The 27,090-nt window shown below is 55.7% G+C and overlaps 1 protein-coding gene across 2 annotated transcripts in view; it reads right to left on the bottom strand.

Moving 5' to 3' along the window:
• Positions 1 to 27,090, bottom strand: part of CNTFR (ciliary neurotrophic factor receptor) — a 278,409-nt gene that overhangs the window by 97,415 nt on the left and 153,904 nt on the right. For both annotated transcript variants that reach the window (XM_077346597.1, XM_077346596.1), the window contains exon 3: positions 9,682 to 9,763. In XM_077346597.1, the coding sequence (XP_077202712.1) occupies positions 9,682 to 9,763 (82 nt within the window). The remainder of the gene's footprint in view (positions 1 to 9,681; positions 9,764 to 27,090) is intronic.

Here is a 27,090-nt window from a genome sequence, read left to right as displayed (position 1 = left end):
CCTGGCATAACAGCGGCTGTTCTTTTCTTTCGGCGAGTGGATTTGAAAGAATTGTTCTCCATTGAAGGCCTCAAGAAAGGCGCTTTCCCTCTGATGGTGCGTTTCCATGCCTCTGCGCATAGATTTGCATTGATTCCAAGCAGGGACGCAGGTTCCCTTTACGAGGCCGGCTTTCCCGCTCTGAGTCCTGCGCGATGTCTGCCGCTTTTGTTCCCTGGTTTTGTTCCCTTCGTCTCCCGAAACCCTTTCTTGCTTTCTGGCTATTCTTATTCATGGCTTCATCTCCATTCTGCAGCTTCTAATGACCTTTTCACAGCAGCCTCCTTTCAGGAGCCAAGAATCCCTCCCCCCTCCCCCTACCCAAATCACACTCCGCTTAGGAAACCAAATATGTGCATTTTTTCTTTATTTAAAAAAATATTAATTACTTTGAGTTCTGGGGACAAAGCAGTCCAGCCCAGAAGAAAAGCTGGGGCAGCCAGTCTGCTGCAAAACACGCCGTTTGTTCCCAGAGTTTCAGCCCCCCCACCACCCCCACCTCCCTCGGGACCCCTTTCTTCTCTTCTCGGCTGTTTAATTTCAAAACATGTCACCACTATTAGTACTTTTAATTCCATTCTGTCTCTTCCAAACAAGAGTTCCAGAGTATCTAGACAAGCCCGGTACGGTCCACAGGACCCAAAGTCTCCCCCCTCTCCGCGGCCTTTAAATTCTGTGGGTCAGCAGCAGGTCCGGGACGGCCGCGGTTCAGGACACCCTTGAGATTGACCCTCTGCTGAAGTTCTTTTCAAACGGGCTCTCCTAGCCACGGAGGTGGCGGAAAGTGTGGTCAAGTCACAGCCGAATTAATCCATTGGGTCTCCATGTTGGTCTGAAGCAGCAGAACAGAATCCGTGTCCAACAAAGTTTCATTCAAGGTGGTGCTTCTGTGTATCTGAGGATGGGTGTTAGCACACGGAAGCCCACACCTTGAATAAAACCGAGAGACCCACTCGAGGGGCAGGGAAACTCGGCAGCCCAGGAGAAAAGGGTCCAAACTGACAGAGTCCTGGCAGAGAACAGAATCATAGAATCATAGAGTTGGAAGGGACCTCCTGGGTCATCTAGTCCAACCCCCTGCACTACGCAGGACACCCACAACCCTCTCACTCATCCACTGTCACCTGCCACCCCCTTGAGCCTTCACAGAATCAGCCTCTCCGTCAGATGGCTCTCCAGCCACTGCTTAAAAATCTCCAAAGATGGAGTTTCCAAATTTCCAAAGCACTCACCAGAATGGTCAACTCAGGGTGCGACAGCAATAAAAAAGGCAAATGTTATTGGGGGGGGGGGACCACTAGGAATGGGAGTGCGTGTGTGTGTGTGGGGGGAAATTAGCCAGGATCACAGCTCCCCTGTGTAGGTCTCCCTTGCAGCCTCATCCGGAATACCGTGTGCAGGAAAGGGTCACCATGGCTAAGCCAAGATGTTCTAGCCTTGGAGAAGGGGAAAGGGGAAAGGGCCACTAGAATGGTGGAGGGGCAGAACTCCTTCCCTGATGAAGAAAGGTGACAGAGATTTGGGCTCTTTTGCTTGGAGGAGAACAGTGACTTTCCCCCTTTCTCACAAGCCAAGACCCTCCCCTAGAAGAGGTTTCAGCAGAGCAAAATGTCCGGGGCTGGCGTAAGAAGGCACAAGCACTCACCCATTCTCCCCCCGCGACAGAAGGGACAATCTCACCATGCCTTCTCTGGTCTTATTTAGAGGCCGCCAGTCCCACTGTGGCTCAAGGTGGGCTGGGGGGAACTGACAGTGCAAGAGGGGACCAGGAGGCCTTCCTTCCTCCGGCAGTGCAAGAAGACCAGCGGAGGGGGGAGGTGTCCTTCGAGTCCCAGGCAACTCAGAGCACCCCACAGAGCTTTTCAAGGGGAAAGAGGGGCCGGGTCGCCCTTGCCTGCCTCTGTGCAGCCACCCGGGACTTGCTCCCATCCTAAGAACACCCAGCGTGGACCCTCCTTAGTTTCTGAGATCTGATGACGTCGGGCCCACCAGGGCCGTTCAGGTCAGGCACAACAGGATCACAAAGACCAGGAAACGTGCAAAAAGGGATCCGAAGGGCCCCGCCCAACGCCCAAGAAATGCATTTCCCAGCCCTGCCCCCCAATGCCCCCCTTTGGCAGGCAACTCCAGCCAAGCACTGACTGACTTTCATCACCCTCCTCAACCCCCCCAAATCACACCTCGGTGCCTAATTTCACTATAGATCCCTCTTTATTGCTTTAAGCGAAGGGCGATCGATGTTAATTAATTAAGGGCTGGTATTTGGCAGCCAGAATCATCCCGTTGGGGGAGGGGGAGGGGCGGGGGGGGGCTGCCTTTTGCAGAGCTCATCCAGAAGGAAAGTCTGCGAACTGCTGTTCTTTGCTGGGCTGTTTCTTAGGTCGATGCCTACTGTGGTACTGCTGCCAACCTCCAGGCGAGGCCTGGTGATCTCCCAGAATTACAACGGACCTCCAGACTATTCCTCCAGATTAGTCCCCTTGGAGGAAATGGCTGTTTGGAGGGGGGGGGTCAGCACCATCAAGAGCAGAAGGTCCTGCAGCCAGAGATGATCGTGCCCCCCCGCCGGCTGCCATGGCCCCCCCTTCACGCCAGGCAGGCAGCAGAACTAATTTTTCTTCACCCGCCCTGACAGCAACATCCCCATTAAGGAAAGGGAAGCGGTACAATTAGCTTTCTGCCCCTAAAATGCCAGACCCGCTTGTGACGTTCCGGCACTTGGGGACGAATGTCCTTGGGAGGACGCTGGGGTAACATGCCGCCCCCTCCTCCCCCCCACTCGCCTGTCATTTGCTTCCCGTTGATGCCTTGGCTCTGTTGCCCCCCGATGAGCCCTCCGATTAGGGCCGCTCATTATAAGGGCCGTGCGTGATGCCCCCTGCTCTGTTAAGCTGCGGACAACAGGTCTCCGTGGCAGGAAGAACGGGCTCTTCAGAGGAGGGCACCAAGCAAAGGGCAGGGCTGGGCCAAGAAGGCACAGGGCAGCCAGAGGGCATCACCCACCGGAGGCACGATCCACCCCTGGAAATTTCCTGCAACAGCCCTGCAACACCTGCGTAGCCCCCCCCCCCCCCATTCTGAGATAGCTCCCCAGAATGATGGCTCCAGGCGGAGGTTGCCTCTGGAGAACGGCTGGGGGGAAATTGGGATGTGGGGGCAAAACCCTACAAGCCTGCAAGGTCCTCGACTCCCCAAGCCAGACTAGGGTGGGCAGGCTGGCTGGCAAGAGTCTGGCACCCCCATTCCCCCCCCCATAGGGCAACAAATGCAAAAGAGGAACAAATAAAGCCGCTCTGGCTACTGGAGGCAAACTCTCTCTCCTTGTCTCAAGGTGTACCAAAGGAACAAATACATTATTTAAAAAAACCCACTTAAGAGGAGGGGGGAAAATCACATACTGCAAAAAAAGACACCTGAGTTTATCGGACCAGATTCCTGCAACGGCCAAGTGGATCTTACAATATTTAGCAGTTCTGAAACAGGATTAGCTGCCAACACTAAATCTTCAGAGAGCCAGTTTGGTGTCGTGGTTAGGAGTGCGGACTTCTAATCTGGCATGCCAGGTTCGATTCTGCGCTCCCCCACATGCAGCCAGCTGGGTGAACTTGGGCTAGTCACAGTACTGATAAAGCTGTTCTGACCGGGCAGTGATATCAGGGCTCTCTCAGCCTCACCCACCCCACAGGGTGTCTGTTATGGGGAGAGGAAGGGAAGGCGACTGGAAGCCGCTTTGAGCCTTCTTCGGGTAGGGAAAAGTGGCATATAAAAACCGACTCCTCCTCCTCCTTTTCTTCTTCTTCTTCTTCTTCTTCTTCTTCTTCTTCTTCTTCTTCTTCTTCTTCTTCTTCTTCTTCTTCTTCTTCTTCTTCTTCTTCTTCTTCTTCTTCTTCTTCTTCTTCTTCTTCTTCTTCTTCTTCTTCTTCTTCTTCTTCTTCTTCTTCTTCTTCTTCTTCTTCTTCTTCTTCTTCTTCTTCTTCTTCTTCTTCTTCTTCTTCTTCTTCTTCTTCTTCTTCTTCTTCATTTTCATTTATGGGCCCGGACCCACTGACCCTTAATCCCCTGGGTGGCTGCTCATCTCCCTGGAGCTGCCCCTCGCTTTCCAGTATGCACCAAAAGGTCACACGCAGCACACGATCCCTTAGCCACTCCGGCAAAGAACTCCAGGAGACACAGAGGCACGGGGACCCTTGGCTTGCCTCCATCTCTCATTTCTTCAAAAGATGTCCTCTTCACCGCAGGTGTAAAAAGTCCCACGCAGACTGGAGAGAGACAGGAAGGAGACCCACGGAGAGGATTCTGTTACTCAGAATGATCCAGCAGGCCCTCGCTGCCTGGCAAAGAATCATCTGTGTGTGTTTGCAGGCAGGCTCCAGCCGGGACCAGGGAGCACTTGGGCTCTTTGCTCGGTCTCAGCAGGGTCTTTGGGGAGAAGTGTCAGGAAAGACATGGAGAAAGGGAAGGGCTCAAAAAGCCTACCGAGGTCCTTTGATTAGGATATTTCAAAGCTTGCAGGGTTGTTTAGTTCCAATTGTGGGAGGCCAACATGACTAAAAATCAAGAGTAAAAATTAGGCTTGCTTCTGCAGACCAAGCACTGCAAGCAAGGCAGCTGCTGAACAGGAGGAGGAGGAGGAGGAAGGATGCTGCGGGGTGGGTGAGAGGTTCCAGGGGGGGCACATCGCCTGGGAAGCCGGCTGTCAGAGGATGTCTCCCCCCCCCCCCATGCAATCAGCCTTTGCAAATGGGCCATGTTCCCAGGGGGGCCGTGTAGCCAAACTGATTGCCCAAGATGAGCACCCGGAGAAAGAGGGAGCCGGGAGGGCAGGGCGAAATGCCCCCTCCCTCTGCCTGGCAATGATTGAGGCTAATTGCTCCGCGCTGGTTACTAAGCTACGGGCCTGCAGCCGCTCGGACACCCGTCAATAGATTAACCTCGGCCGGCGGCCCCAACGAGCGCCTCCGTTTCCAGCGGTATTTATCTCCCTCCCTGTCTAGTCTCAGCGGTGAAAACATAATTATTATTTAAACGTGAGTTAATTCGGCAAAGGTGTTGATCAATAGGAGAGAATTTAAAAATAGAGAAGTCAGGAAGAAGGAGCGGGAGGCACAGAAAGATCCAGGAGGACTCAATTATGGTGATGGGGAGCAGCAGGGGGGGGGCAGAAGACACCAAAGCAGCCCCCAAGCACCCTTGACCGGGCCAGGTGGGGTGGGGGTCCTTCTGCCCTCTTCAGAGGCCCATGATCTTGGAAGCAGGGATGCCAGCCCCCAGATGAGACCTGGAGATTGCCCTGAATTACAGCTCATCTCCAGGCAACAGAGGTCAGTCCCCCCAGATAAAATGGATGCTCGGGGGTGCGGCCTCTTTGGGCCCTCTGAGGCCCCATCCTCCCCAGTCCCCATCTCCAAACCTCCTGCTGATTCTCAACCTGGATCTGGCCACCTTGGCCTTCCCCACCCCTAGGAGGGACCTGGCTGCCCCAGTTTGGAAGATATCACCTTTTGAGAGAAGTCTTCCCTTTGGCTTCATGTTTCCCTCCAAGAGGGACTAGCTGACACTTGACAGCAGCTCTGGTAGCACCAGTAAGAGGGACAGTGTGTTGGGATAAAAATGGCCCTGCCTGTTTGCTAGAGGCCACTACAGGAGCTTGCTGGATGACCTTCGGACCATCAACAACTGTCCGACTGGCCATTAGGTTTGAGTCCAGAGCCACCTTAGAGACCAACAAGAGTCTCCGGGGGCCAAGGGGTCCTAGGAAGAGCGCCATGACTCTTGAAAGCTTCGATCCGGAAGCCCTTGCTCCTGGGCCTTGAGTCTAGCCCTTCCAATACCGGCCAACTGGGCGAACCTCTCAGAGAGGCATGACTCACAGGGCCATGGATGTGGGCAGATCTCAACGCTTTGAGCCCCAACTGGGGAGGCAACTGGGATGATGATGTCATCCGTTCAGTCGTGTCCGGCTCTCGGCAATTCTATAGGAAAGTCTCCGCCATGCGTCCCTGTCTCTGACGGCTTCTTTAATTGGTTCATGGTCATCCCTGTATCAGCTCTAATCATGTCGAGCCAACAGATCTTTTGGCGACCACGTTTCCTTTTGCCGCTGACCATGCCAAGCATTAATGATTTTTCTAGCGGGTTTGATCGCATGATGTGTCCAAAGTAAGTGAGCTTCAGCCGTAATATCTTCTCTTCTAATGACCTAGTTGGTTTCCTCCTCTCTAAAACTATCTTGTTGGTAACTTTGGCTGTCCATGGGGTTCGCAGCCTTCGTCTCCCACCATAATCCGAAATGGGAGAGCAAATGGGGCAGCAGTCAATTAATGCAATGCGAACGCAGGCTTAAGGTGAAGGGTTTCGTCATGGCCCCAAGCTAGAATCTGTTATCCGGTAAATAAACCCCTAAAAAGAAGACCGAACATTTTGTCTCCAGGTTGTTAGTAACCCTCCTTGTGTTAGAGCGAAGAGGGGAAATGCTCAAGGACACCAAGGGTTCATCCTGCTTTGAGCAAGGAAAGTGAAGTACGTTGAAACAGAATTTAAAAATACGCTGCCACCTTCACAGATGGAGAGAGGTGGAGACCTGCAGGAGGGGTCTAGCCAGATGAACACCACCTCCAGTCAGGACACAAGGGCCCCAGGGGTACCAACCCCTTAGCACAGGCATGATAACCTCACGCTGTAAAACCACTAAGATCCAAAGCGCAGCCTTGAAACAAAACCAGAATTAAACAATGCACAAAGACAAGGAAACAGCGGTAAAAGCACTGATGGAGAGGGGGGCGTGCCAAATGGAACCCTGTAATAAATAATGACAATGATAACAACAACAAGAAGGACAAAAGCCTTTGCCCATTGGCAGGAGATGGTAACCGAAGGAGAGAGGAATCCCCCTGCGGAGAGAGCTCTAAGCTTGGGGGCCATGACCGAGAAGGCCCTCCCCCAGGGTGCCCCTCGCTTAGTCTTGGAAAGCGGGGCCTCTGGAGACCACCACTATGGTCCGACCGGCTCCTAAGGGGTTAGGTCAGGGGTAGTCAAACTGCGGCCCTCCAGATGTCCATGGACTACAATTCCCAGGAGCCCCTGCCAGCATTGTAGTCCATGGACATCTGGAGGGCCGCAGTTTGACTACCCCTGGGTTAGGTGGTCCTTCAGTTTAGGTTGGTCTCAAATGGGACAGGGCTTCAAGGTCATGACCCACCCTTTGAATTGTGCCCAGAAGCAAACTGAGAGCCAGTGTAGACGGGCCAAAGTGGGAGTGACATGGTCCCAACGACCGTCTCCAGCCAATCTCCTGGCTGCAGCATTCTGTGCCAGTCGAGGTCTCTGCGTCAGCCAGGATCTGGTCAAGGGACGCCCCACCTTGAGCACATTGCAGCAATCTAACTTGGAGGTCAGTCTAGTCTAGAAGGAGCCACAGGCCTCCTCATTGCGCCGTTCTCTCGTTCTCTCCTCCCCATGTCTTTTGAGCGGCCAGTCCATGAGACAAGAGTGGAGCCTGTAATTAGGCTGCTGTTTCAAACAGACTCCTCCATGGCAGGGCTGGCTGCATTCAGAGGCTGATGAAAACATCTCTCTGAAAGAACACCCAGCCGCATTTCTTGTCCTACTACATGCACACGTCCAAGGTCAGAAAGTGAGGCAGAACCCCCCTCTCCCCAGACCCACCCACATTCACCCTAGAGCACCTGGCCTTAGCTTGTTGCCTTCGGTCCTGTGCTGTGCCAGGGAGTTTCCCTGCCTCCGTGAACATGGGTCATGCGCTTGGAGTCTGCGCTCCCACCCTGTTATCTGGGATGCTGCTTTTCTGATCACGCGGAGGATGTGTAGGCACACAAGTCCTGGTTGTGTAGGATCCAAGCTCACAACTGCAGGTCCCACAGCACACGGGGGGGGGGGGGGATTGCCTGGAAGTGTCAGCTGGTTGCAGAAACAAGTCATAGAATCATAGAGTTGGAAAGGACCTCATGGGTCATCTAGTCCAACCCCCTGCATTATGCAGGACACTCACATCCCTATCGCTCATCTACTGTCACCTGCCACCCCCTTGAGCCTTCACAGAATCAGCCATCAGATCTAGCCTCTGTTTAAAAATTTCCAAAGATGGAGAACCCACCACCTCCCGAGGAAGCCTGTTCCACTGAGAAACTGTCAGGAACTTCTTCCGGATGTTTAGATGGAATTTCTTTTGAATTAATTTCATCCCATTCGTTCTGGTCTGTCCCTCTCGGGCAAGAGAGAACAACTCTGCTCCATCCTTCATATAGCACCCTTTTAAATACTTGATCCCCTCTCAGTCGCCTCCTCTCCAGGCTAAACAGACCAAGCTCCCCCAACCTTTCCTCCTACGTGATGGTCTCCAAACCCCTCACCATCTTTGTTGCCCTCCTCTGGACATGCTCCATTTTGTCTACATCCCTCTTCAATTGGGATGCCCAAAACTGAACCCAGGACTCCTGTGAGGCCGAACCAGAGCAGAGTAAAGTGGTACCATCACCTCCTGTGATCTGTACACGATACTCCGTTTGATACAGCCCAAAATCCCATTTGCCTTTTTAGCCACTGAGTCACACTGCTGACTCTTGTTCAACGTATGGTCTATTAAGACTCCTAGATCCTTTTCGCACATCTTATATTGGTGACTTTGGTTTTTCCTACCTAAATGCAGAACTTTACATTTGTCCCTATTGAGCTTCATTTTATTCAGTTTAGGCCACTTCTCGAGCCTATGAAGATCGTCCTGTATTCTGTTGCTGTCTTCAGTCGTGTTTGCGACCCCTCCCAGTTTGGTATCATCTGCCAATTTAATAAGTATCCCCTCTAATCCCTCATCCAAATCATTTATAATTATGTTGAACAACACAGGCCCCAGGACAGCTCCTTGGGGTACTCCACTTGTCACTCTTTTCCAAGAAGATGCTGAACCATTAACAAGTACCCGCTGGGTACGATTTGTCAACCAGTTATTGTTCCCCCTGACAGAATTAGGATCCATACCGCACTTTACCAACTTGTCAACAAGAATATAACCTTATCAAAAGCTTTACTGAAATCCAGATAAACTATGTCCAGGCATTCCCCTGATCCAGCAAGGTAGTCACTTTCTCGAAAAAAGAGATAAGGTTGGTCTGACATTACTTGTTTCTTGCGAAACTCATCCTAAGTCTTAGAAATCACAGCTCTCAGTTCCAGCTGCTCAAGGACCGAGTGTTTGATTATTTGTTCCAAAATTTTGCCAGCTACAGATGTCAAGCTGTGGAAGTCACCTGTGGGATGGGGAGTGGACTTTCCCCACTGACCCACCTGGCATTTCTTGTGCAAGAGCAGATCATGTTACCAATGGGCCAGTTAACAATGCATCCCCACACCATCTTTCATGCCACACACAGAACTCTGTGTGACTCCGGGTACATCTGGGACATGCAAAAGACCCCTCAGAGATGGACGGACATTGCTGCTGGACAGATCATGAACTGCCGTGGTGCTGCCTACTCCGTGGAGTCCAGAGAACTGGGCAGGGAGGGATTTATTCAGCCAAGTGACCAGCAAAACAATAACAAATAAAACTGAAATCAAGAACAAGAAACGTTTTCTCTTCAGATTGTATACATCTTTCGTGGGGGGGTGGGGGGGAGAAGGACTTACCTTGCTGACTGTGCCTCTGAGCATACACTACCACCACTGCAGCAAGCACCACATAGCATGTGGATGGCACAGGGAGCGACATCTGCAGAAGCAAACACAAGAGCAACAGGTGAATGGGGAGAAAGGTGGAAGGCATAAGAAGCACATAAGAGAAGCCGTGTTGGATCAGGGAAGGGGCCCTCCAGGGCAGCACTCTGTGTCCCACACTGGCCAAATCCCACGGCCCATCAGGAGGTCCACCAGCAGGACCAGAATTCCAGAAGCCCTCCCCTCATTGCTCCCCAAACACCAAAAAACAGAGCATCTCTGTCCCAGACATTAAAATGTAACAGAAGTCATGTTGGATCAGGCCAATGGCCCCTCAAGTCCAATACTTGGTGTCACCCAGTGGCCCAAACGCAGGGGCCCTCAGGAGGTCCACCAGCAGGACCAGAGCTCCAGAAGCCCTCCCACTGTGGCCCCCCAAGCACTGAAGAAGAAGAAGAAGAAGAAGAAGAAGAGTTGGTTCTTATATGCCGCTTTTCCCTACCCGAAGGAGGCTCAAAGCGGCTTACAGTCGCCTTCCCATTCCTCTCCCCACAACAGACACCCTGTGAGGGAGGGGAGGCTGAGAGAGCCCTGAGATTACTGAAGAAGAAGAAGAGTTGGTTCTTATATGCCGCTTTTCCCTACCCGAAGGAGGCTCCAAGCGGCCTACAGTCGCCTTCCCTTTCCTCTCCCCACAACAGACACCCTGTGGGGTGGGTGAGGCTGAGAGAGCCCTGATATCACTGCCCGGTCAGAACAGTTTTATCAGTGCCGTGGCGAGCCCAAGGTCACCCAGCTGGCTGCATGTGGGGGAGCGCAGAATCGAACCTGGCATGCCAGATTAGAAGTCCGCACTCCCAACCACGACACCAAACTGGCTCTCTGAGAGGGCAGAGCTTCACCGCCTCTGCTCGCGCGCTGGGCTGAATGCCAAACCAAGGAACTCTGCTAACCTTCGGGATATTAGCACTTGACCAATGCTTAATATCCTTCAGGAAGGAGGGACACGGGCTCCTCGAGGACCTCTGAAGCCTTGACTCCTGACAGCGTTTACCTGGGATAATCTTGTGGGTCTTTAAAAGGTGCTTCTGGATGCGTTTTAGTTGACTGTTTCAATCTCTGTGCTCCGAGAGCCAGTGAGGTCGCTGTTAAGTGTGCTGCACTATGCAGGAGAATCAGGTTTGATTCCCCGCTCCTCCTCCACATGCAGCCAGCTGGGTGACTCTGGGCCAGTCAGTACCCTGATAGTGCTGTTCTCAGTTAGCAGTTCACTCGGGGCTCTCTCAGCCTCCTCTCCCTCACAGGGTGCCTGTTGTGGGGAGAGGAAGGGAAGGCGCTTGTGAGCCGCCTTGAGACTCCTTCTGGTAGAGAAAAGTGGCAAATAAGAACCAATTCTTCTGCTGCTGCTGTTGGCTGTAGATGCTGTTTTTAATGTTTTATTATTTTATTAACTGTTTTAACCTATTCTGTTATTGATTGTATAATGAACATTGCCCTGAGTCGGCTTGCCAGCAGGGCGGGATATAAATGGAATCCATAAATAAACCGAACGATAAATAAATAAGTCGGCCGGGACAGAGACTTGCGCCTGCTGCAGAACAGCCAGGCTGTGTCAGGCCCCTCTCGGTGCGCCCATACCTGCAGTGGACCTGCAGTCCCCACACTGGAAGGGGATCTGATAGACATCTTCAAATACTTGAAAGGCTCCCATGTAGGGGATGGAGCAGACCAGAACCAATTGGTTGAAAGTGATTCAAAAGAATTTTGAGCTAAACATCCGGAAGAAGTTCCTGACAGTGAGAGTGGTTCCTCGGGGGAGCAGGCTTCCTCAGGAGGTGGCAGGCTCTCCTTCCTTGGAAGTTTTCTAGGAGAGCTTAGATAGCCACTCCCAGACATGCTGATTCTGTGAACTGAGGCAGAGGGTGAGTGGTGGGCAGGGGGGATTGCGTCCGTGCTGGGCTCTTGTGGCCTTTTCTTGCAGGCCCAGGGGAATGCCGATTGCCACTTTGGGGTTGGGAGGTGAATTTCCTCAGCGCCAGACTGGCCAGGGGTTCTAGGGTTTTATTGGGGGGAGGAGGAATCACTTGGGCATGGAATTGGGGTCCCTGTGGATGGGCAGGTAGTTGTGAGTGTCCTGCATTGTGCAGGGGGTTGGACTAGATGACCCTGGAGGTCGCTTCCAATGATTTTATGATTCTATTTAAATCCATGCACAGGTGAGATTCAACGCTCCAAGGGAGGAGATGTGTCTTGTGTCTGGAACGCCATAAGCTAGGAGTAGCTGCTGTTATAACAACCTTATACTCTGTTTAAGAGACATATATTTACTGATCTGAAGTTTATCTGGAAACTATAAATTTAATGTCCCTTGGCAAAGCCAGTGGGCGAAACGCGTTGGGACTGCTTTGTACCATAATGAATAAAGAAAGAAATGAGAGAAGATTCAAGACTCTACAGAGGTCTATTCCGGACACTGTGCTTGCCCTCTTGGTATCCCAGAGCCTCTCTACTCGATGGGCATCGGGTAGGACATGGCGTAGTCAGGGGGCACCCAGAGTGCCCCCCTTCCAACCCCAAAGTCAACATTTTCCACCCAAAGGAAACGTCCTGTTTTGACCAAGGCTCTAGCCTCGGTGTGCCTGAGAGTCTGAAATGAAACACCCTGCCTCTAAATGTTTTATTTCACGTCAAGTTTCATCGTACTCGGAATTGCTTTTACAGGCTTGTTTTCAGAATAATCGTACAGGGGGATCCAGAACAAAGCGACGGCCATCCCCGTCTGCCGTGAGGCTGAGCACGCGTCTCGTGGAAGGAAGGAGCACCAAAGGGACCTGGGGGCTAGAAACACGGGGGAGCGCCCCCTCCCCTCGCACATGAATGCTCAACCTGTGCTCTGCCTCAAGGTCACACTCCCATGGGCTCTCCTCGGGTGGGGGGGGGAGAGGGGGGTTGGGATTTAGGCCTTACGAGGTGAGGAGGGGGGAGGAAGTGTCATCGGGACCCTCTCTGCTTCCCCCTTGAGGGAGGGATGGGAGGCTGGGGCAGGCGGAGGAGGTGTTTTTGCCATGTTGCTGCTGTTTTGGGTTGTGTTTTATTGTCCGTTTTAATGGGTTTTTATTGGGGGTTTTATTGAACATATTTGCAACCCGCCACGAGATGATTTCGGGAGTGGCGGGAAGTAAATGGAATAATAATAAGAGGAGGGCGAGGGGTGAGAGGAGAGCTGCGTCTAACTAGGCCAGAGGGGGACTTCTTAAAGAGGGTCCAGCTTCTTTGCTGCAGCTTTAGAGCAACGGGTTCAAATGATGGGAACCGAGGCTCCCCTTCAATATTAGGGAGCATTTTCTGAGGGTGAGGGCTGTCCGGAGATGGGATCTGCTGCCTCGGAGGGTGCTGGAGTCTCCTTTGCTGGAAGTTTTGAGGAGGAGACGGGATGAGCACCTGTCAGGAGGGGGTGGGCTGGATGGCCTCTTCCAGCTGTCTGTGGTTCTGATGCTTTGGTTGGGGTCCTGTCCGGCCAGAGCTAGGCCCCTGCCCAGGGATACCGGAAGGGCGGAGCAGCCAAGAGCAGCCAGCGCCTCATCCATCCCCACCGGGACAGGAGGGGGCCAACTCCTGGTTGGGAAAGAACTGAACCCGGGGGGGGGGGGAGATCCTGGGGAGGGGAGGGGGGACCCCAGCACCACGTAAGGCCATGCAGCCCCCCCCCCTCCAAAGCAGCCGTTTCTGGAGGTCTGTTATAATCCCAGGAGTTCTCCAGATCCCTCCTGGATGTTGGCAGCCCTCTCCTCCCCTCTGGTGTAGCGGCTGCCACCAGGCCCCCTCATCCCCGAGGACCACCCTGGGGATGGGTGGGGTTGAGCAGCCGTAAGCAGGGGCCCATCAGTGGCTCTCAGGCACCAGGTGGAGAGGGATCCTTCTGGCTACAGCAGAGATGCTCTGTCTTCTTGGTGCTGGGGGGTGGGGGAACGCACGGTGGGAGCACTTCTGGGCCCCTGGCCCCACCGGGGGATCTCTTGGGGGCCCCTGGCTGCTGGACTGGAGGGGCCATTGGCCAGATCCGACAGGGCTTCTCTTCTGTTCTCATGAACCCAGAAGTGCCACACGCGTCCCCCCCTTCCCCCCTCCCCTCTCTGCCACCAGTCCCTACCAGAGCGCAGGGCCCGGGGGCACCAGAGAACATGAAAGCCCGCCCGTGCGCCCCCTGTCCTTTTGTTTCTGCAAGATCAAAGGCTGCCGTGGGTGGAAAAGCCCCAGAAGTGTCACCTTCCGTCCCGCAAAGGGCAGGACCTTTCGGAGACCTCCTCGTCACCACTGAGCCCCAGGGAGAAGACATCATGTGGAAATGCTTCAGAAGGCAGCTTGAAAGGCCACCTGGCACCCGGTTTCAGTGCCGCCTGCCAGCAGGACGGTGGGAGAGCCCCGGAGCCCAGGTGCCCGCCTCTCCCTTCCCCCACTGGCCGGCTGGCATAGAGCCGGAGCCAAGAGGGCAAGGGCAGGAGGGGGAGGCAACCTCAGCCGGAGTTGCCCGGGACCAAGCTGCAGCTTCAGCGGCCCGGCTGTTGCTTTGTGACAAGGGTGCCCACGAACCCTGAGCCATCTGGCCTGGGAGCAACCGCCTTTGGGGCCAGTTCAAAAGAACAGCAGAGGCCGGGCGGGCGGGGAAAGGGCAGGCCCACACCCAGGAGGGCTTGTTGCTCTGCGTGAGCCCAGCCAGAGGTTGTGGCATGCCCGTGTGGAAGCATCACAGGACAGGGCCCGGTTGCCAGGGCGTTAGAATGGAAAGACACAGACAGAGATGCCGAGGCCTTCCCCTGAGGGGGCCTCCTGGCTCTGGACTGCCACACAGACATCCTCCGTGAATCTATTGAACCCCCTTTAACGCTGTTGATTCTGTTGCCATCTCCCCAACCTTTGACCACAAAGCGCACATTTTAATCTCTCCATGTAAAGAAATGTTTCCTGAACCTACTGCCCATCAGTTTCATTGGATGCCCTGAAGTCCTACAATTTTGGAGAGGGAGAGAAATTTCTCTTCGTCAATCGGCTCTCCCCCAGGTATCGTTTGATAAGATTCTCTTACAGAATCACAGAATCCTAGAGTTGGAAGGGACCTCCCGGGTCATCTAGCCCAACCCCCTGCACCATGCAGGACACTCCCAACCCTCTTGCTCACCTACTGTCACCTGCCAGCCCCTTGAGCCTTCCCAGAATCAGCCTCTCCATCAGAGGGCTCTCCAGCCTCTGTTACGTTCTCCCTTAGCCACCTCTTCTCTAGTCTGCAGAGTCCCGGACTCCGCCGCTGGTGGGTGCTCCCTGGCGTGCCGCCCGCTGTGCCCCTGGCGGAGGGTGGGTCCCCATGGCATGCTGGAGGGAAGTGGCCCCCGGCCGGTCCATCCTGGCCTGCGTCAGCTGCCCGAAGAGGCCTCTTTCCCCAGACAGCCATGGAACTCTGATTGCTCCTGTTTAACAAATCTTTTTTACCCTGTTATGACTCAATAAACAGAGCTCCCAAGGCGGCTACAAACATGTATTAAAAACCGAATTTGGAGAAGACAAAATCCACCGTTAAGATTCCATTTAAACGGCAATCCATTTTTGCTTGTTTCTTTATATCCATATATATGCAGGGGGGCAATGCCTTGGCACAGACGCTTGGGCCGGCTTCCTCCGCCTCCCTTTCTGCGGTCCCCTTGGAGTCCTGCAACAGATCGCTGCCCACCCACCACAGGCTGGAATGCTCCAGGGAGCCCAGCCACCGAGCCCGGCCCCCTGTCCTGACCCTAGCAGGGGCTGAGGGGCCGCCCTCTGAGCCCTCCCGCCCCCAGCAAGGCAGCAGGAGAAGGCAGCCCGTCTGCCTTTGCCCCAAGCCAAGACCCTGGAAGCTCTCCTGGCCATGGAATCGCAGAGTGGGAAGGGACCTCCAGGGTCACCTAGTCCAACTCCCTTTGAAGGAAGACTGACATGCTGGGGAGGGGGGGGGTTGAAATAAGAAATGTACCACCCATCCAACCCCAAATTTCCCCCTCTTTACAGCTCTGTTCTATACTCCTAAAATGTACGGATTCATTGTTTATTTTTATTGCTTCCAGCTGTAAAAGCAAATTGTTTTCTACCTACAAATTAATCCACACAGAGAGTCCTTCCAAACTGGGAGCAGTTTTCCTGGTATGGAGCAATGCCGGAAGGGTGCCGCTCCCGGACACCCTGGCAGAAGGGGCTGCAGCTGACAACACTGCCCAGCCTCAGTGGGAATCGTGGGGTGGGTGGGGGGGATGTGGTGGAGACCTGGCTTGCGGCCTACCCTGGCCCTGCCTCGCGCACGCTGCAGGCGCATGGCCGTGACTTGGCAGCTGCAGGGATGCCCGTCTGGCAGCGAGGGGTCTGCCAACGCTCCGGTCCCATTAAGCAGAACAAGTAAATAACTGATTATTTAAAACCCACCAATTGACATCCCAAACCCTGGAGCCCAAATTAAAGGTGGCAGGGGGAGACGGAGCAGGAGGCCGGTGTGCAAAAGCGATGAACTCTCCTCCTCTCAATCTAATTTCTTTCCCAGAATGAGAGCAGCCCGGCAGTTCCCCCTGACGCAAGGCGGCTGAAGGATGGAGCGTTCCTCGCCCGGGAAGGCAGACGGGCTCCTGGAGCGCAGGGCTGGGGACCGCGGAGGCCCTCTCGGTAGTGGGCTGGCGGACAGGGGAAGCAGGCCGGGGGGGGGGGGGGCAAGCCAGGCAGGGAAGTCAGAGCTGCCCATCAGGGGCTTCCAAAGGAATCATTCCGACATGCCGAGGTCCAGGGAAGAAGCAGGAACAGGGCAGTGCAGGGGCTTCCCCGTGTCTTCCCCACCTGGGATTTTCCCCCACCTGATTTTAACACTGGAGAAATAGGAAATTTGTGGCAATGTGGCGTTGGTTTGTGTCTCTATGAAAAATTTTCTTTGTTGCGATGAGCAAATTGCTTTTCAAGACAAGGTTTTGTTTACTCAAAAGGCTTTCCAAGAACGGTGCAGAATGCACATTGTTTTTGTCAGACAATTTCACAGCATTAGATAATGATAATTACATCTAAGACAGCGTATCTGTCAGGGCTGCTTGTTTAACTGTGACTACTTTTGCCCCCAATTAATGTGACGCACGAGGCAGACAAAGACGGTCCTTGGCCCCGTGCACACGTGCGCTTCCGGCTCTCCTCCATGCCAGGCAAGCGGAAGCTCCATGTTGGGGAACCGAACTGGGAACGGCATCCCTTCGGCCGGCAGTTAACCGCCAGAAGCTGGCAGAGGTGGGGCTCAGGGGGTCAGCAGGCTCCTCTAGAGCTGCCATCTTTGTAGTCTGCAGGTCAATTGGAAGTCCGGAAGATCCCCAGGCCACACCCGGAGGACAGCAACCCAAGGGGAATGTGGGAGGAAGGGAAGGACATTGGACAGTGAAGAAGAAGAAGAAGAAGAAGAGTTGGTTCTTGTATGCCACTTTTCTCTACCCAGAGGCACACCCTCTGCACAACAGCCCTCGTGGGTTGGGGTGGAGAGAGACGGAGCCCTGTTCCTGAGACACTCTGCTCACATTTCACCATCCTCTTGTCCAACAGTTTCTCCTCCTAAAGTGTGAGAATTTCAGAACATGAGACCTGATGTTAAAAGCAGGGGTCCGTCTGGTCCAGCCTCCTGCCTCACAGCTAGTTCCTCTGGAGGGCCAGCAGCAGGGCAGAGAGGCCGAGGCCTTCCTAAGAACATCAGAAGAGCCCTGCTGGTTCAGACCAGGGAGGGTCCCTCCAGTCCAGCCTCCTGTCCCACACAGGGGGGAGCCAGTTCTTCTGGAGGGCCAGCAACAGGGCAGAGAGGCTGAGGCCTTCCTAAGAGCATCAGGAGAGCCCTGCTGGGTCAGACCAGGGGTCCATCCAGTCCAGCCTCCTGTCTCACGTAGGGGCCAGCCAGTTCCTCTGGAGGGCCAGCAGCAGGGCAGAGAGGCCGAGGCCTTCCTAAGAACATCAGAAGAGCCCTGCTGGGTCAGGCCAGGGAGGGTCCATCCAGTCCAGCCTCCTGCCTCACACAGGGGCCAGCCAGTTCCTCTGGAGGGCCAGCAGCAGGGCAGAGAGGCCGAGGCCTTCCTAAGAACATCAGAAGAGCCCTGCTGGTTCAGACCAGGGTCCATCCAGTCCAGCCTCCTGTCTCAAATAGTGGCCAAACGGAACAGAGCATAGAGGCTGAGGCCTTTCCGTGAGGAGACCCTCAGAAGAGCCCTGCTAGATCCAATGGGTGAGGGTCCTAGGTCCAGCACCCTCACCCACAGAGTGGCCAGCCAGGTCCGCTGGAGGACCACTGGCAAAGCTTCACCCTGAGCCGCAGGGGAGAGCAGCATATATAAATATAATAATAAAAACAGATAAAACAAACATGGGATAAGCCGAGCAACCAGAAGTGTGTTTTTTTCTTCCTGGCACCAGCGTCCCGCCCTCCATCCAGCAACTGCTCCCTTACGACCGAGAAGCAGCCATTGGCCTGGCCAAGGCCTGACGTGCTCCTTCCATCCATGCAAGCTCTGCTCCGGAGCACTCAGGACAACAGACAGGCGCAACCCCCCCCCCCCAGGCAAAAGCCTCCACTCTGAGCACGGCTGACGGCCTGGGCCTCCACCCGTGGCCCTCGGACCCTCTGCCTGGTGGATGAAGGAAAGGCTCTCGGCCAGGCAGCAGGTGCCGGGGGAGCCCCCCCCCCACCCGAGGGCCGGGAGAGGGGAAGCTCTCCTGGCTGGTGACCCCTGCATGGTGACACAGCGGGACTGAAAGGAGCTCGAGGACAGCAGAGGAGCAAGATCACAGATTTGCTGGCACTTAAAAGGCTGCATGTCTGATGTGCCTGTTTCCCAATGAATGCTTAAACTGAAAGAATAATAAAGATCACAAAAATAGCTTAAACCTAACTGGCCACACTCAGCACCTCTCACTCTGCCAACTCCAACCCCCCCTCCCCCCCCCCCCGCATCCAGGGGCTCAAACCTTGAATTCGGATTGCTCTTTTGTTCCGAGCCAGCCGGCCTGGAAGGGACGGCACGAGCCCTTCCTCTATGGGAAGGAAGATCACGGCACAGGCCGAGCCCCACATGCCCCCCCCCAGATACATCTCTTCCCTCCTCCTTGGGGAGGTGAGGCGGAGAGCAGAGATGGAGGGGGGGGGCGCAGGCCGGCCTCTGGGCCCCTTCCCGGGGAGGGGGCCGCAGTTGCTCCCTTTCCCCCAGAATCCTCTGCACACAGTAGTCCCTCGGCAGCCCCCAGATGTTTTCTCTTGCCCCACATCTGGACAGCATCACGCCGCGGCTCATAACTCGGCAGGCATGAAAGCCCCGAGAAGGAGGCCGCTGGGGCACAGATGGCCTTTTGCCCCCACCCTCGCCTGACCCCTTTCCTTGTGCAACGGCGCACGTTGGCTCCCCATCATCATCACTGGGCTTCCCGAAGCTCCCTGAAGACCCCCCGCCGGCACCCAGACCACGGTGTGGCCTCCCTACCCTCAACACGGCATTTGAGCCGGCAGGAAGGTGGGAGGCCCTTCCCAAGAGCTACCCTGCCTGGACGGGGCCAGAGGCACTGCTGGGCCACGAGGGGCTTCTGGGGGAGCCAGCCTGCTCTCCTTGCATCCTCAGAGGGCCCGCCGCGGCTGGCCTCCCTCAGCAGTTCACCCACAGGGCAGACGCAGCCCAGAATCTGCTCAGCAGAGAGAGAAATGCCACCGGGCTCCAGCCACGGTCAGGGGCGGAAGAACAACATGGAAGGGGCGACTGTGCCAAGCCCAGGCCTGGCGGCTCCTGTGTGCTCCCTTGCGCTGCCCCTGCAGAGCGCCTGCCGGGTGGAGCCCCAGGAGAAGGGGCAGCAACCTCCCCCCCCCCATCTCCAGGAGGCAGTTGGGGTCCGTCAGGGCTGCTTTTCCCCTTGGATTTATGGGCAGTCCTGATTGGGGACCAGACGGTGGGCTTTTAGGTGTGCCTCGTGTTTGGGTTTAATCCTTACCGCTTTATTTACCCTGCAAGCCGTCCTGGAATTCTGCAAGGGGGAAAGGTGGCCAACAAATCAAAGAGCCTTTCCCCAAAGACCCCTCTTGGTGTCAGATCTGATTTGTACTTGGATTGAAGTGAGAGGGGAGAATGAGAGGAGAAAATGAGAAGGCGGGGGGGGGGGCTCTCGTTTTCTGACAGCCAGAAGAGTCACACGGGCAGTGACCCCCTCGAGGGTCTCTCTCGAAACTGCTCTCACCCTCCCTAGTTTGACAAGAGTGGCACAGTGGGGGGGGGGGTCCCCCTGCTCCCCACGCCAGCCAAGGATGCCAGCCTCCAGGTGGGGGCTGGAGATCCCCTGGAATTCCAGCTCCCCTCCAGACTGCAGACTTCCCTGGAGAAATGGGCTGCTTGGGAGTGCACCGCTCCATGGCGACATACAGCAATGAGGCCTCCCTGGGCCCCACCCTCAGACCCCAGGATATTTCCAACCAGAATCCGGCTCCTCCAACCTGTGTTAGCATGTCCCCTCAACGTGGAGCAAGCCCCCTGCTGCAGAAGCCAATCAAGCCCCAAGAGCCCCAGGAGATCACAGACGGGCCAGGCTCCCCCCCCCTCCCGCTCCCCACCTCCTCTCTGGCTTGCAGTGACATCCGTTCCCCTTCCCCTTTGTGGCCAAGAGCGTGCAGACCGTGCAAATATTGTACCAACGCTACCCAGGGATCAGGGGCTATCTGAGGGGTTGGCCCAGTCACAGGAGATGATGGGAGAACCAGGGATTGGGAAGGGTCCCTAGAGGCCATCTAGCCCAGCCCCCTGCTCAGTACCTCATCCGCCTCAAGCATCCAGGATCTTGATCCAAGAATCTTAGCAGGCCAAAAGCCTACCTCTGGCAGACTCCGTACAGTTGTAGGTTTGAGTCCGGCATCAATTCTAGTCTCCGGGGCCTGACAAGAGGGGCTGACTCCGGGAAGCTGGCATCCAGGAGCTCTGGGTGGTCTCTGAGGTGCTCCTGGGCTCAAGTCTACCTTCAGCTTGGTGACTTCAAGGCGTTTACCTCCCATGACAGAGCTTCCCAAAGTGGGACGTCTGCCACGGACCCTGACTTCTGGAACCACCATTTAATTTGCTTAAAAGGGACTTAGTTGCGCCAGGCATTCTGACCCTCTAAACAGTATGCTCTGGAAGCCTCCTTCCTAGCCTGAATTGCTGTGCGTATTTGGGGGTCCAAGAGCCCTGCTGGGACTGACCAGTGAAAGTCCACCTGCTCCAGCCTCCTGTCCCACACTGTGGCCAGCTGGTTCCTAGTCTGGAGGGCCAACCAAAGGGCTGAGAGGTCCTGACTTCCCAAAGGTGCTGCTTGGCCCTCGGATTTAAAGATCGACTGTGGTGTGTGTATGTGTGTATGCGTGTGCGTGTGTGCTAGTTGGGGAGTTGATGGACCCACCCTATTTAGGTCAGGAGCGGACAACCTACTAGGCTCACGAGGCAACAACCCACAGGAGCCCCAGGGCAGGTGTCAGTGGAAGGAGAGAAGCCAAGCTCTACAGGCCAGATGCAGCCTGCTTTGAGCTATTTGATGGCAAGTCCAAGTCAGCACTTAGAAATGATGCAAAATGGATTTCGGTCACCTTGAGCTTTCAAAAGGCAAGGGCCAGGACACTGGGATGAATGGCAGTTTCTAGGCAGTCTTCAAGGGCAGCTCTACATAGCCTGTGGTGCAGTAGCCTAGCCTGGCAGTTGCCAAGGCCCAGATGATAGTGCCCCCAAAGCCCCTCAAGTCTTCCAACTGCAGCGCTGCTTTTTCTGGGTCTTGCCTCTCTGTGTCTGAGAAGGGAAACTTGCTGGGACCCCCAGCTAGGCCTGGCTGGGCATGCTGAATGTCCCTGCAGGGCTGGCAGAACACGGAGCATCTGCTAGGCTTGGACCTGGGCAATGATGCCCTCCCCGCCACAGCCGAGGGCCCTGAGCCACTGCCAGCACTGCAGGGGCCTCTTGGCTCGGGGGGGGGGAGGGTTGGGGTGGCCGCCTGCCTCCATCCACCGGGAGCTCTCCTTGCAAGAGAACGTCCCCACCCCCTCCCTGGCTGTGGCTTCTCTGCTCCGAAGGGGAGGTGCCCATCAGGGGCCACATTCCAACTGGCCCTGACCTTCTTCCCAACCGTGAGGAGGGGGGGCAAAAGGCGTCCTCCTCCACGGCTTCCCTCGCCTGTGACCAAGAGGAGCTGGGCCACAGGGATGGGAGATGGGGTGGACGGCTGGTGATCTACGGCACGTTACAAACTTGCTTTGCAACCCCCCCCCCCTTTGCCCCTTCCCCTTACCGGCCTCCCCCCCCCCCAATTCCTTTCCTGCCTCTCTTCAGAGTTTGACAAGACCATTAGAAATCTATTCCCTCCGGCGCAGCCCTTTCAGACCATATTAGCCAGACAATCCATTAAAGCCGGTGCATTCTTTCGCTAATGCCCTTCTGCAGAATTAAAGGAGGGGGAAATATTCCATCAAAGTCGTCCCCATCACCTTTGACGAGTTACTGTAACTGCACGTCTCGGCCAGCCAAGAAGGATGGGGCGGGAGGGGAGAGGATTCCTTGCTAGACTGACAGGGAGAGGAGGGGGGGGGGGGAATATCGGTCCATCCGTCCCACCACAAGCTGAGAATGGATTTCGGGCCAAGGGCAGTTGTTATGGGAACAGCAAGTGAAGGGCTCTCTCAGCTGTGGCCGAGGAGAGGGGCTGGCCGGATGAGGGCCAGAGACAGCGAAGGTGAGAAGGGGGGGGGAAGAAGGGCGGGAAATGGGTCTGGCTTCTGCCGTGAACAGGATGGGGGCAACCTTAGAATCCTAGAATAAGAGAGTTGGAAGGGACCTCCTGGGTCATCTAGTCCAACCCCCTGCACTGTGCAGGACACTCACATCCCAATCGCTCACCCACTGTCACCTTGCCACCCCTTTGAACCTTCACAGAATCAGCCTCTCCATCAGATGGCTCTCCAGCCTCTGTTTAAAAATCTCCAAAGATGGAGAACCCACCCCCTCCCGAGGAAGCCTGTTCCACTGAGAAACCGCTCTGACTATCAGGAACTTCTTCAGAGGTTTAGACAGAATTTCTTTTGCATTAATTTCATCCCATTTCATTCTGGTCCGTCCCTCTGGGGCAAGAGAGAACAATTCTGCTCCTCTATATGGCACCCTTTTAAATACTTGAAGATGGTATTGGATCCCCCTCTCCGTCGCCTCCTCTCCAAGGTAAACAGACCAAGCTCCCCCCAGCCATTCTTCATATGTCTTGGTCTCCAAACCCCTCACCATCTTTGTTGCCTCCTCTGGACACGCTCCAGTTTGTCTACATCCCTCTTCAACTGGGTTTGCCCAAGACGGACCAATCCCGGTCCTCGGGACCACTGTTCTATATGATAGCCCTTCAAGTATTTGAAGATGGTTCTCAGATCCCCTCTCAGTCGTCTCCTCTCCTGGCTAAACAGACCAGCTCCCCCAACCTTTCCTCCTACGTCTTGGTCTCCAAACGCCTCACCATCTTGGTTGCCCTCCTCTGGGCAAGTTCCAGTTTGTCCAACATCCCTCTTCAACTGGGGTGCCCAAAACTGAACCCAGGACTCCAAGTGAGGCCGAACCAGAGCAGAGTAAAGCGGTACCATCACCTCCCGTGATCTGGACACGATACTCCGTTTGATACAGCCCAAAATCCCATTTGCCTTTTTAGCCACTGAGTCCCACTGCTGACTCATGTTCAATGTATGGTCTACTAAGACTCCTAGATCCTTTTCGCACATGCTACTGCCAAGACAAGTCTCCCCCATCCTATATTGATGTATTTGGTTTTTCCTACCTAAATGCAGAACTTTACATTGGTCCTAAATGCAGACCTTTACATTGATAGACTGATTTTCCATGACTGTGCCTGGCCTCCTTTACACGTTCTCGATGCCTGAGGCCCTCCCTGCAGCAAACTCCACGTCCGAATCCCTCCTTGTGTACAGTGGTACTTCCTTCTGTGCGTCCAGAACAGAATTCTCCCACCACCTGGTCACAGCTGGGTGTGGCAGGGCCCACTGCTTGATCCCACACCGTTCTCCCTCAGAGGGGCCTCTGGCAGAGACGGAACAGCGTTGCCCCCAGCCTGCCCCAGGCCAGAGGGCCAGCAGAATCGGCCAAGGGGCTTCTTCCTCGCCCTCGGCCAGGGCGGAGGGACCAGGAAAGGCCTCGATGGCCAACGAACCCACCTCCATGGTGGGGAGAGCCAACACCGCAGGTGGTCCGGGCAACAGCGTCGTTGCCCATCTTTGTACCATGCGCACAATCTCTGCTTGTAGGACGCAGCGTGACAGATTGGCTCGTAAGGGACAGGCAGCGCTGCCTCCGGGCCGGGCCATGCTGGGCTCAAATGCTCCGTGTCCTTTTCCACTCGAAGATCCTGCTCTGGCCAGAGGCAGGAGGAACGTGCCCTGAATAGGAACACAGCGGCTCAGCTCCCAGCCCGTTCCTGCAGAGCTGTCTCCCGGTCATCATTTGGACAGCTTTACAAGCCAGAATTCAAGGTGTGTTGGGAGGGCACACGGGACTGCAAGGGCTGTCATGCGCTGATGTGGCTATCAACCTCGGTCACCCACCTATAAACCAAAGGGGGGGGGTGCTGTCGAGTTGCAGAAGATTTAGGGTGACCCATTCTTCAAGGCCAGAGGTGGTTTGCCGTTGCCTCCCTCTGGGCCAAGGCCCTGGTATGAATTGAGGCTTCCCCATCCAAGTGCCAGCTGAGAGCCAGCGTGGGGGAGTGGGGCTGCTAATCTGGCAAGCCGGGTGTGATTCCCCGCTCCTCCTCCACATGCAGCCAGCTGGGTAACCTTGGGCAGTCACAGTCCTGTTAGAGCTGTTCTCGCAGAGCAGTTCTGTCAGAGCTCTCTCAGGCCCACCTATGTCACAGGGTGCCTCTTGTGGGGAGCAGAAGGGAAGGGGATTGGGAGCCACTTTGAGCAGTGACCTTTGGGTAGAGAAGAGTGGGGCATTCTTCTTTTCCCACCAACCAGGGCAACCCTGCTGAGCTTCTGAGATGAGAGGAGATCGGGCTAGCCTGGGCCACCTGAGTGAGGAGAAGCCAATGTGCGTCGTGGACTCCCGGCCCTGTACTCCGCTGAGATCCCTTCCCTCCTGAAACCCCCATCTCCCCCCCCCCCCGGCCCCCCAAAATATCCAGGAATCTCCTAACCCAGAGCGACCCTCCCTAGATGCCTCCCAAGCCCTCGGGGAGAGAAGGAATCTGCAACGACTTGATCCCCCCCCCAGAAGGTATTGCTAGAGGAAATGCACCCACATGTGCCCCCCCCCCAAGGCTCCCAGCTGCTCACACTCCTCTTGGTGCTGGGGGAAGGCCCCAACCGGAGGCCCAGCCTGGCCTGCTGCTGAAAGATGGACCATGGGCCCAAAGCCCGCCTCGAGGTCGGGACTGTGTGCATCGAGCTTGGTCAGCCCCGCAGGGAGGAAAGGAGGGAGGGAGGAGGCTAGGCAAGGAAGGAAAGCGAGGGACAGGTGATGAGCGGAAGAGACTCACTTCTGGGCACGGAGCATCCGCTGAAAGCCCCCACCGGGAAACAAAGAGCAGGAGAAAGAGAGGCATTTGGGGAATCCTCAGGCCCCAGCCAGGATCGGGGGTTTTAACACCCACAAACCTCATTCCCAGATGAGGCTGCCAATCTGGGATGGAAATTCCTGGGGAAAGTGGGGTTCGGGGGGGGAAGGAGCTCAGCCCAGAGAGGCCACCCTCCGAACGAGCCCTGATCGTCAGAGGAACTGATCTGTGCAGTCAGCTGTCATGCCAGAGAGCGCTCCAGCTCCCACCAGGAGGTTGGCAACCTGACATATGCAAAACAATGCGTGTCCGAAGCGGCGGACAGTCCACAAATCCTGCTGGACCGAGAACAGAACTTTATTGGATCGCATGAGCTGCGGGCCCAGTCAGTCAATGCTCTAATGAGCAAAGCGACAGGAAACCTGGCATCAATCTGTATCCCGGAATGGGCTTTGAACGGGGGAGGCTGTGCACAATTGAGCACAATCCGTGGCACCTCCACGGGCAGGTCAGTGTCCCAAGGCAGGAAATGCTGGAGCGGAGGAATGCAGAAGCAGGAGAAGCATTCAGGTCGTCCCCCACCCGACCTGTCCCTGGATTCAGCCAGGAGGACTCACGGCTAGCTCAAACAGTGTGCCGATTTTGCATGCCGGGATGGCTGGGCCTGGACGCTCAAGGCAACAAGTGTCCCAAGGGCCAACAAGTCCCACCCGTGGTCCTTCCAGCTGCCCCCAAGGTATGAGGTGCTGGCTCTCAAGTCCCACAGCTTGTGTGGTTGCAGCCAGGCTCTGTGCGTGCCACTGGGGCGGGAGAATCCAAAAGATCTGACTTCAGAAGCATCTACTCTTAGGAGGCCTTTGGTAGTTCCACCAGGTCAGTATTACATGACGGAGCCACCACCTCGTGTGGAGACATCGGGGCAGGGGCAGGGGAAGGAGGCCCCTCTTGAGGCAGGAGAACTTTCTGAGCCTCAGTTCTGCACGTGGGGGCAGAAGGGGCTTCAACTCCCTCCCACCCCCGTGTCTTGCTGAGGCTGGCCAGCTGGGGGAAGTGGCTGGGACAACAACTCATCTCCCTTCCTCCCTGGAGAGAATGGCTGCCTCGGAAGGAGGACTCCATGGCCTGTACCCAACGGACACCTTCTCAGCTCAGCTGGTTAGTTCTGGTTGGTCCTGCCATCTTAAATGTCTTTCTGGGGCTCTAGGCCCATTTCCTGCCTGCCCTGTCGATGGGCAACGGCGGAGGAGATTTCGTCTCACGATGCCTGAGGAAGTGTGCCTACACAGGAGAGCTTCTACCTTGCCTTAGGGGGCCCAGGACTCACCCTCTGTTCTGTTTGTTGAGTCCAACTGGCCCCCCAACCTGTGTGCCCAACCTTTCATGGGGGAGGCGACCCCATCCCACGCGGGAAGCGTGCCTGGTCCCAGATCAGTCTGCCCCCCATGGCCCTCCCTTGCCCTGCCGCATTCCAGGCACCTGGCATCCGGGGAGGCCGAGACTGGAGGAGGGGACGGCCACCTGGGACGGCCGCCGTGGGATCTGCCAACTGGCTGGCACCTTGGCCGGGGGAACTGGAGCGGCAGCGCCTGGCCATTGTGGCTGGCCTCGCATCGTCGGCTCAAGCGCACGCCGTGCCCTGAAGGACGTTCCCCCAAGACCGCAGGCTGACAGCGGACAAGAAGACACAGGAGGCGCGGGGGGGGGGGGGCTCCCCGCCACCCCCAGAGCCTTCTCAGCCAATCCGAGCCCGGGTTTGGCCAAACGGACGGGGAGGGGGGGGGGTTAACAGACTGCCATTTATGACAGCCCAGTAGT

The sequence above is a fragment of the Paroedura picta genome, chromosome 7, assembly GCF_049243985.1.
Source record: "Paroedura picta isolate Pp20150507F chromosome 7, Ppicta_v3.0, whole genome shotgun sequence".
Classification (NCBI taxonomy): Eukaryota; Metazoa; Chordata; class Lepidosauria; order Squamata; family Gekkonidae; genus Paroedura; species Paroedura picta.
The sequence above is the reverse complement of the archived record's forward strand: the minus strand, read 5'-3'. Positions and strand labels throughout refer to the sequence as shown.